This window comes from Dermacentor albipictus, chromosome 1 (assembly GCF_038994185.2).
Source record: "Dermacentor albipictus isolate Rhodes 1998 colony chromosome 1, USDA_Dalb.pri_finalv2, whole genome shotgun sequence".
NCBI lineage: Eukaryota > Metazoa > Arthropoda > Arachnida > Ixodida > Ixodidae > Dermacentor > Dermacentor albipictus.
The window spans coordinates 20700964-20710917 of NC_091821.1; the positions used below are offsets into that span (position 1 = coordinate 20700964).

General features: G+C 47.4%; 1 protein-coding gene across 1 annotated transcript in view; it reads left to right on the top strand.

Moving 5' to 3' along the window:
- Window positions 1-5599, top strand: part of LOC135909963 (endothelin-converting enzyme 1-like) — a 53682-nt gene extending 48083 nt beyond the window's left edge. Inside the window, exon 4 of the mRNA XM_065441966.2 lies at window positions 3665-5599. Coding sequence (XP_065298038.1) covers window positions 3665-5411 — 1747 coding nt within the window. The 3' untranslated portion in view covers window positions 5412-5599. The remainder of the gene's footprint in view (window positions 1-3664) is intronic.
- The last annotated feature ends 4355 nt before the right edge of the window (window positions 5600-9954 follow it).

Below are 9954 nucleotides of genomic sequence, written 5' to 3' on the forward strand. Positions count from 1 at the left end.
TCGCACAGACATGCTCGCGAAATATGTCTCTTCAGACCACACTGACTGGGACCTCGCTCTACCGTTTCTCATATTTGCTTACAATTCCTCGCACCACGACACAGCAGTTATTCCCTATTTTTCCTTCTGTTCGGCCGAGAACCAGCACTGCCCCTCGACACAACCCTCCCTGTTCACGCGGCACCGACCAGTAAATATGCACTTGACGCCATCGCCCGCTGTGCCAACGCAAGGGAAATTGCCCGTGACCACCTTCTGAAATCCCAAGAGAGTCAAAGCCGTTTGTACGACCGGCGACACCGAGACGTGCACTTCTCGCCTGGTTCTTTGGAGCTTCTATGGTCTCAGTCGCGTCAGGTCGGCCTGTCAGAAAAACTGCTGTACACAGGCCCATACCGAGCGCTTCGGGCCGTGACTCCCGTTACCTACGAGATCGCCCGTGACGCCCCATCTGCTTCCCAGTCCAGTGATATCGTGCACGTTACACGACTGAAGCAGTATCATCCTCCCAGTGATGACATTTAGACACTTCGGGACGTCGCTTCTGCCGCCGGGGGATTATGCTACACGTGTGGGGTATTTAATTGTTTGAACGAGGCGCGTGGGTGCCATCACTTGAGAAAAAAGGAGGAAGAACGAACTGGGCTCGCGCTGTGAATCTAACCGGTCAGCGCTGCAACCGCTGTTGTAAATAGAACCTGTAAATAGTTGGTCGTCTCACTGACTCGTCCTAAAAAAAATTAAATTATGGGGTTTTACGTGCCAAAACCACTTTCTGGTTATGAGGCACGCCGTAGTGGAGGACTCCGGAAATTTTGACCACCTGGGGTTCTTTAACGTGCACCTAAATCTAAGTACACGGGTGTTTTCGCATTTCGTCCCCATCGAAATGCGGCCGCCGTGGCCGGGATTCGATCCCGCGACCTCGTGCTCAGCAGCCTAACACCATAGCCACTGAGCAACCATGGCGGGTCACTGACTCGTCCTTCGCGTAACAATATGATGCTTGGGTAGTGTCCAGTTTCTTTATGGGTACCTTCCCATAATACATAAATGACATTGCTTGGCAATATAAGAAATGTAAAAACATCACCGCCCAAGCACTCAGTACATGTGGTTAACCAGCGAAGCTGAAACGTGTGGCCCTGGTGTTCATCACGGGGTTAATCTCGGTGGTTCATTAGACGATGGCTTGGTAGGCTGCCGGATGCCCGGTACGTGGTTGCTGCTTGCGCTCGGCTGTACGAGCCTGTTGTGCCCGGGATGCAGCATCGGCACGGCGTAGACGAGCTCGTTCCTGGCTCTCCTCGCGGCGTTGCTGATCGATAGCTGCCTACTCCTAAGGAGTACGTATGACGTGTGGCCTACCCATTGCGGAGCGGGAGAGAAATTGCTGTGCGCGCGCTCGGCAGCGACGGAGAGCAACGACGTCACTACTCGCGCAGCTAATCCAACACCACCTAGATAGCACAAGGCCTTTTCACTGCAATCCATCACGTAATGTTACCTTGTCCGACTGCCATAGAATATAATGGGGCTACTCCCGAGTTGGCAAAAGTGATTTTACGTCACCGCTTCCATCACGCCAGCCTTGTCAATGGAAATTTCGCGCCAGGTAGCGTGACGTCATAGATCGGAGTAAACAGGCTTTGTGCTATCAAGGTAGTGTTGGCTAATCGTGCGCCTCTCTTTCTTTCTTTTTTTCGCGCATGTGCATGGACTTGCGCCGGAGGAGTTCTTGGCGTACAGGCGACCGACAGACGGACGCACGGACGGACGGACAAATCGCTAGCCACGTACAGCTTCGCTGTAAAAATCGCAGTTTCACTCGAAAGGCGAAGCATTGATTGCGATAGGAAACATTTACACAGCTATACGCAGTAATACTAGTTGTTTTTTCTGCTGTAAACATTTACTTACTGACTAAATTAACAAGCACGGCATTAGGTGCGTACAGGCAAACATGAACACATCGTATTCGATCACCGCGGACACTCGTTTGTCATAACACTGGCGTGATAAGAGCGGAAGCAGCGGCGAGCGAATTCCCCTTCGTGCGGCCTCTCGCTTCAAACGCTAACCAGGCGCTCGAGAACACAGCGTATGCTAAGTCATTAGCTATTTCGAATCGGCTAACCTTTCAACTCACCGCAAATTACCACCAAGCCGCGCTAAGCGCAGCCGAGGGTCGAGTCGAAGAGGAGACGCGCGCTACCCTGCTCTCTTCTCCCCCTCCTCCTTGCGCGCGCACATCTCACCTTCCCCGCCTTCCTCCCTTGCACGCTCGCGAAGGCGCCGTCGCTTCAAGCCACCATGCTTTTCGGCTCACTCTCGCAAGCTTTCATTCGCGCCTAAAGCTTACGGCATGCGGCCGCGATGTTATCGCACTTGTCCTTTACACACCTAACATCGTGGTGAAGCTGATGGCGTGATTTCGCCTGGAGTCTCCATACAATTGTCATCGCAATAAAAACTTATGCAGAGCCCACGCACAGTGGAAATCGAAATTATGCGAAGAATTTTGCAAGCAGCTGGTTATGGCATCGATCCTTCGGCGGTGCGCCTCGACCGGCTTTTTGACTTTGTCGATGACTATGAGCAGGCGCTCATTGTGAAGGTGGGACGTGCTGAGGATCAGAAAGAACTTGGGCTTGCCCCGCTGCCTTTTAAGAGCTCTTTTTTGAGCATCAGGCGCCGGATTGGCGCTCATGGGGTGGGAAACTTGCTTTTGAATCGTTGCTCGTACGGAGGCAACCATCATTCGGTGTTCCACAGCCGATATACACGGATCTTACGCGCGCCAGCTGGTTCGGTGCGGGCAGTACGCGAGAGTTAGAGGCGATAGTCGGATGCATGACGGAGCTCGAATGACGATGATGCCGCGATCACGCCGGCAACGCGAACATGAGCATATACCCAGAGGCTCAAGTCGGGAGGCACCGCCAGCCCCGCCGGCGGAGGAGGAGGAGGATAGATAGATAGATAGATAGATAGATAGATAGATAGATAGATAGATAGATAGATAGATAGATAGATAGATAGATAGATAGATAGATAGATTCAAATAGCTTGAAGTTCGCATAAAGTTTCGCATAATGTTTCGCATAAAGAAACATCCTATATTATGTGTACAGGTTTTACGTCGTGATTTATTCAACGTAGTTTGATTACGCAGGACAGACATGCGCTGACCGGCACTACCTTGACGATCAACATTCAGTGATATATAAGTCGTTTATTCATGTGGTCATTCGGGGAATCCATTCGATCGTCAGGCAAAAAGGCAGTAAATTAACGCATATTAGCGTATGGCCCACGGTGTGTTTCCGTACGCTATAGTACAGCAGTGCTAAGACTCTCTGTTACCTTCCCTTAAACACCGCGGCAATATTTTGGAGACATAAATTTCTTGGACATTCAGCGTTGCGTATTCCAAGTTAACCCTATGGCTCAACGACGATTGCTTGAATATCGCCTTGAATATCATGGATGTGTCCTTGAGTAAGCCGGCTGGTTGCCATATGACAGGACAGCTATCCTGGCCATATAATGGTATATATTGTTCATTGTATAACGATAATGAAGGACGCGAGAGCATTCATTCGCCGTGGAAGGAGGGCACAGGTTAACGAGTATCTGTCCTTGAACTTTCCCTTATATGCAGGTTCATGAACTTTCGCAGCATCGTAGCAAAGGGCATTGAAGATCTTCCCGCCGGCCTCAAACTTCAGGCCATGTTCAACGTCTGCGTGGCCAGCGTATTAGATGAGTCCTCCAAGCGCATGCTCACTGAGTTCATGAAAGAGCGCAAGATTCCGTGGCCCGACGATCCGATGCCAGAAGCCAATCCGCTTGGCGTTATTCTCGACCTCGCTTACAACTGGGCAGTGGATCTTTGGTTTGATGTACAACCACTGTACAGACCGAAGGGGACTACCGGACTTTCAATAGCTTCTGGTAATCTCGTCAACCTATGGGGTAGCTACTTTAGAGATGCCGTTCCAAGGGATCGCTACGTAGAATACTGGAACAGCTTTTACGTGGCATTTGTATCGCCCGACGACCAAAGGGAACGCGCAGCGAGTGAGATTACTAGAATCGCCGACATCGAGTCTGACATCGTCGCCAAGCTATCCAATGCGTTTGAACGGCGGGGGAAGGTGCCTGCCAGGTTTAAGGTTGCTGACATCGAGAAACATGCCGACAGCTTTTCGTCAGGTGAGTGGACAACAGTGCTCGAGGCCAACGTCCGTTTGTATGAAAGAATGTTGAAGCCTTCGGACTACGTGACTTTCAGTGACATTGCCCTCCTCCAAGCGACGAACGAGTTCTTCTCCAAGTACAGCAGAACAGACCTGCTGCGGCACCTGTCCTGGTTCTTCATCCAGATATTCGCTCCATTTGGGGGCGTAGGATCTAGCCTGGCCGACTCGGGAGACGATAGTCGCGCTGTCATGCGCCGGCTCGTGTTCTGCGTCACCCAAGCGGAGGCGGCTTACCGTGTACTCGTGGCGTCGCTCTACGTGCAGCCGCGGTTCGCCGCCGAGGAGAGGCTGGCACTTGAGGCTCACTTCGACAGGGTGAGGCAGGTAACCATGGAGAAGATCGCCAATCTGTCGTGGGGCGACAACCTGTCCAAGTACATGTGCACCGTGAAGCTACAGGAGCTAAAGACGCTTCTCTGGCCGCCCGTAGAACTGTTGGCTGCGAACGGCCTTTCGGATCTGTACGCCGACTTCGCGTCCAACAAGAGCACCCCGTTTGACTTTTGGCACGACGCCCACGAAAACTTGCGTGCATTGCGCGACAAGCCCCACTACGAAATGCCGCTGACTAAGCTTCCCGTCGGCTCCGTTCCGCCTCTGGTTCGGTACGACTACCTACGAAACACAGTCGGTGTGTCCGCAGCAGCCCTGTCGCCGCCGCTGTACGCCTCACGCGGCACCCCGGCGATGGTGTACGGAGGCCTCATGTTCTCGTATGCGCGTGAGTTGGTGCGGGTCCTGGACAGCACTGGCCTGAAGATTGACCCGCAGGGTGACGTGGTGCCTTCATGGGCGTCCTCCAGCTGGCAGGAAGGCGCCTCTAGGGCCAGCTCTTGTCTGGCTCCCGGCTTTTCGTCGCCGTTCCCGGAGATCCCGACGGTCGAAGTGGCTTACGCAGCCTTCGAACGAGCTTTAAGCAGCGCCGCCAACGGCGGGAGCCCGTGGCGCACTACAGACGCGGTGAACGAGCAAAGGGTGTTCTTCATAACCGCCTGCTTCACGCTGTGCAGCCAGAACCGCACAGCGGCCTTTTTGCGTGGGGACTGCAACAAGGCTTTTGCACACTTCCCCAAGTTCGCGGAGGCGTTCGCCTGTGTACCAGGTTCGGCTATGAATCCGCCTAAAAAGTGCCCCTTCTTTAACTGAACCCTTCAGTAACCCAGATTTCGTGTTGATGGCCTGCCTGGTGCCTAAAGTAGACTAACTCGACCGCGGCTATGGACCGCGATATTACGCGGTCGTGTCCTTTGTTCCTAATTTTCACTTCAGACCGCTTGTCAGTAACGGGGATATCTATTGTTCTAATTGAATATAATTGAGTTTCAGACGTATAACCATAACTCCTTCTTTTATATGTGCTACAATGCAGTGCACACATAAAGTCTCCTACACTTAGTCGTTTTTATTAGATCCCCGCAAATATGTCGGCCGGCGCAGCACATTTTCGTTTTCCATTTTTTCTGCATTTCGTCATCTGCTAGCATGAACTCACGGCAACGCCCCCGCAATTGCGAAATCGGCCACTCATCGGGATGGCTGATAAATGAATTGAATGGGTCAAAAATAATCCTCACAAGATCCTACGTCACGTAGACGGCTGTAGCTTCGCCTGCAGGGATTCTTACATTTCACTATCATATTATAGATAGTAACCTTTATTATAGTAGCAAGTGCCCCTTGAAAGGAACATGCATATATGCATGTAACAAATCTATACCCACAATATTTCTCTTCGCACTTTGTCAGTGGTTCGAGCGGAGCTCCGCCCATGTTATCGCCTTATGTCTTGACAAGGGCATTAGAAAGAAATAGAATCTAACGAAAGGAGTCTCCATTATAACGGCCCAAGGGTTGCTAATTGTTGGTGTGCAACTGTGCCGGTGGCATGGAACACAAATGGATGAATAGCAGACGCATTCCGTTTATTTATTTCTTATTCTTCTTTGTATTATTAATGCGAAGCGTTATATAAAAGCTCTCAGAAAGTTTACGCAAGGTCATTTTAAATTTTTCGGTTCACATTAATGAATTCATTGAAAATTATTTTCGGCTTACAAATCCGGCGAAGTAATGCTACAGTCTTAAACAAGACCTAATAATGTTTATAATATCCGAAAACTATCTGGATATGTGCAGTTCTTCATTGAAATTAAGAAAATCAATTCTTGGTTTTGTGAGAAGTGAAAAGTGATAACTTAGGAGTTTGAAAATAGCCAATTTGTATCCTCTACATAATATATACTCATTTAAGGTGACTAACGTGCCCATGCATAAGCTTGGGTGCTCCGTCCCCTTCACGCGCGAATAAGGAGCCGCTGTATAATGCTTCGCACCGCGATAATTCCTCTGAAGGGAGTTTCAGGCTTAATATTATTGTTAAGACTATACTACTAATAATAGTACTTATCATAATAATAATAATCTTGATTGCCATAAGTATACATAGCTATTGCCAGGGCTGTCTAAGCCTACGAGGGCTTATGAGACATGGCCCTGCAGATTTGGCAAGGCAATACATTAAAATAGGAAAACAGTCAGATATCAACGAAAAATAACGCTGTTAGGTAAAGCGCGCGACATTACATTTGGCTGCGCAAATTTATGACAGCAGTACATAGAGTTCAAGCTTACCTAAAACGAACAAACGGACACACAAAATACAAGAATTGAAATCTTTGTAACAATTTCCCCATAAATGTTGCATGAGGTAAGAAGGCATAGCTAATGTGAATATAGAACATGTTTAACCTACAGAGCACGGATCATCCTTTTCAGTGATTTTTTCGAAGTTGCTGTGAAAACGTCCTCTGGTAGATTGTTAAACAGATTAGGAACGTACACACATCGCCGGGCCTCACTGTATCTCGTTGCGGAACGAGGCGCAGTGAGACGCAAACCCGAACGGAGCATGCGCGCAGGCTTATGCTCAACTTTGAAATCCGAGTCCCAGAAATGATGCAACACCACTGTTTGAACAAACAACGAGCGGAACAACGGAAAACCTACGGCGGTAAATATGTTTCGAGATGAAAATAGAGGCGAGTTATACGCTATACTTTGGAGCATGTTTTTTAAAAGAGCGTCCACCCGGCTCTCCCGACGCAAAGAAGTCGAAAATTGTGATGGCATACCTTAATATTCCGTATGATAGAGCGTTCACAATTGTTTTTTTGACCGAAAAAGGAACCATACTTTTACAGTGAGGAAGTACCCAGGGAACACTTCGAAGTTTACTACATAAATACGCTAAATGCGTTTCCCACGGCAGGATTGAGTCAAAAAATACACCCATGTACTTTATTGACTGCACATACTCCAGTGGAGTACAACTACATGGCGAACGAATCTTATTGTGCAAATAGATATGTTCATCTATCGACGTCACCTTCAAAGGATTTCTGAAACAAATCAGCTTTGCTTTTGAATTATTGATTACAAGCAAGTTTTTAGAAAACCAGTCAGTTACGTTACAGACATCTTTTTGTTTCATATTGATCGCCGATTTATAGCACAAATGATTCGCTTGTGGAACGGCGTCATCGGCGTATTGAAAAATTGTGCAATTTCAAACAGTGGACGCAAGGTCATTCATGAAAATGTTAAACAGTAGCGGGGCTATGATAGACCCTTGAGGGACTCCAGCTATAATAGGCAAAAGAGCTACAGTGATTGCCTAACACTACTGTTTGCGATCTATTCGACAAATAACATTTAAGGATGTCATGAAATCCTCCCCGGACTGTCTCAAAGGCTTCACTGTTATCTAGGAATAATGCAAAGCTAAACAAATTTTGGTTGAACATGGAAAAAGATTTCATCAGGAAAGGATTCTAAAAGTAAGGTAGAACCTTTACCAGCAACAAAACCAAACTGATGAGATGACAAAATGGAGAAGTTGTTTATGAAGGAAAGCATTATTTCCAAGAGAAACTTTTCTAACACTTGGGACAGTATAGGCAAAATAGACATAGGCCTATAGTTTTCAATTAAATCGTTTTTTTTTTCCTCCGTTGTGAAGTGGCTTGACTAACGCAGTTTTTAGCCTTTCAGGGATAGAGGAATCGTCCAGAAACCCGTTAAGCACAAAAATAATGCCAGACAGCATCAAAGTTTCTTTGGAGCATGCGCGCTGAAAGGCCATCAAGACCGGGTGGTTTGTTCTGTCTGAAGCTGAAAATGATCCTACGTAAATCAAGTTCCTGCAACTTCGACAGGAAGGTGGAAGCAGATACATATTTTTGGAGCGTGCAGTCCAGCGTGCAGTCCAGGCCCTTGAGCTGCGCCGTCAGACGAACGAGGCAAAATGACGGTGAAATTTATTAGCCGTTGTTGCGGGGTCGTTCGAAAAGGAATCCATGGCAGATCTCATGTCTCCTTTACATCGAAGGAGATTTATGAAGCCCGAATCTTTGCCGGGTTTCTCAAGGCTAGATTCAATTGGTGTAAAAAAGACTGCCGTTTTCTCGATCTAATAAAGGCGACTAGCCTTACTCTAGCTGCTGTGTACTCTGCGCGAAGCATTACATTTTGAGGGGAACGTTTCGAACGTTTCCACAACACATCTCTTTGCGCTATAGCACGAATTACGTTACCATTTATCCAATTTTGATTTTTTCGGCGTTTCCTTGTTACAGTTTTTCTTTTTGTCAAGTTTTCAAATATCTGTATTTGTTCACAAAGGCAGTCGTAGACATGTGCAGCCTTTGAGTTCATTAACGTAGACCAATCAAACGCCCTGATTAGGTCATCCAGCTTACGCTGGTCTATTATAGAAAGCTTGACAACGTTGTTAGGCGAGTTCTCTGCGCAAGCACGTGTTTGCTATTGGGGTTGACGACACAAAACGGCAAGCCACAAAATAATGATCTGCCAAACGTTGTTTTATGACACATGCATCTAAAGAATAATTTGAAGTACGAACCAAAATATGATCTATGCATGAACTGACTACATGCCCATTTACCAGGTCTTCTCTGGTTGAAATGTTTATAGCATCTTCAATCCCGTGGGAAGATAAAAGGGATAAGTAGTCTGCTACCACACCCTTCGTGTGACAGAGCGTTTATACTGAAGTCTCCAGCTACGCATATTTCATCCACTGGGCTGAATCGTTGCAAGAAGGCTTCCAATTATATTAAATAGCGACTGACACTATTTGATGGAGGACGATAAACCGCCAATACGGATATCCGTAAGCGCCCATGAGCTACATGGATAGCAAGAAAATGTGAATGAAGCATGAATGTGTGACACGTCATACACGTCTTCTGACGAAAATAGCAATCCCTCCTCCTCGCCGTTGTGATCGTGTCACAAAGTGCGATTGATAAACGTGCAGAACAAACGTGTCCAGGCCTCTTTCTACGTCTTTAATTTCTGTAATAACAAACAAATGCACAAAACTAAGTGTTGAAGTGACAATCATTTTAAATTCAAAAAGTGCGCTGAAAGATGCATAAGCCAACCATCGGTTGTAATCACTGAAAATGAATTCGCTTTTTAAATACTGGTTGAACCTTCTTAATCTGTGTTTAATCTGTTTATGTTTCACTGACCACTCTTGTTGCACATGCTCAGCGCTGATAGCTAGGGTATATATATTCTGTATCTTTCCGAAAATAAAATAGTTGTGAGTAAGCGCTCGTGTGTCCTTCACTGCGTCCTTGTCAATTGTGCGCGCAAGAATATT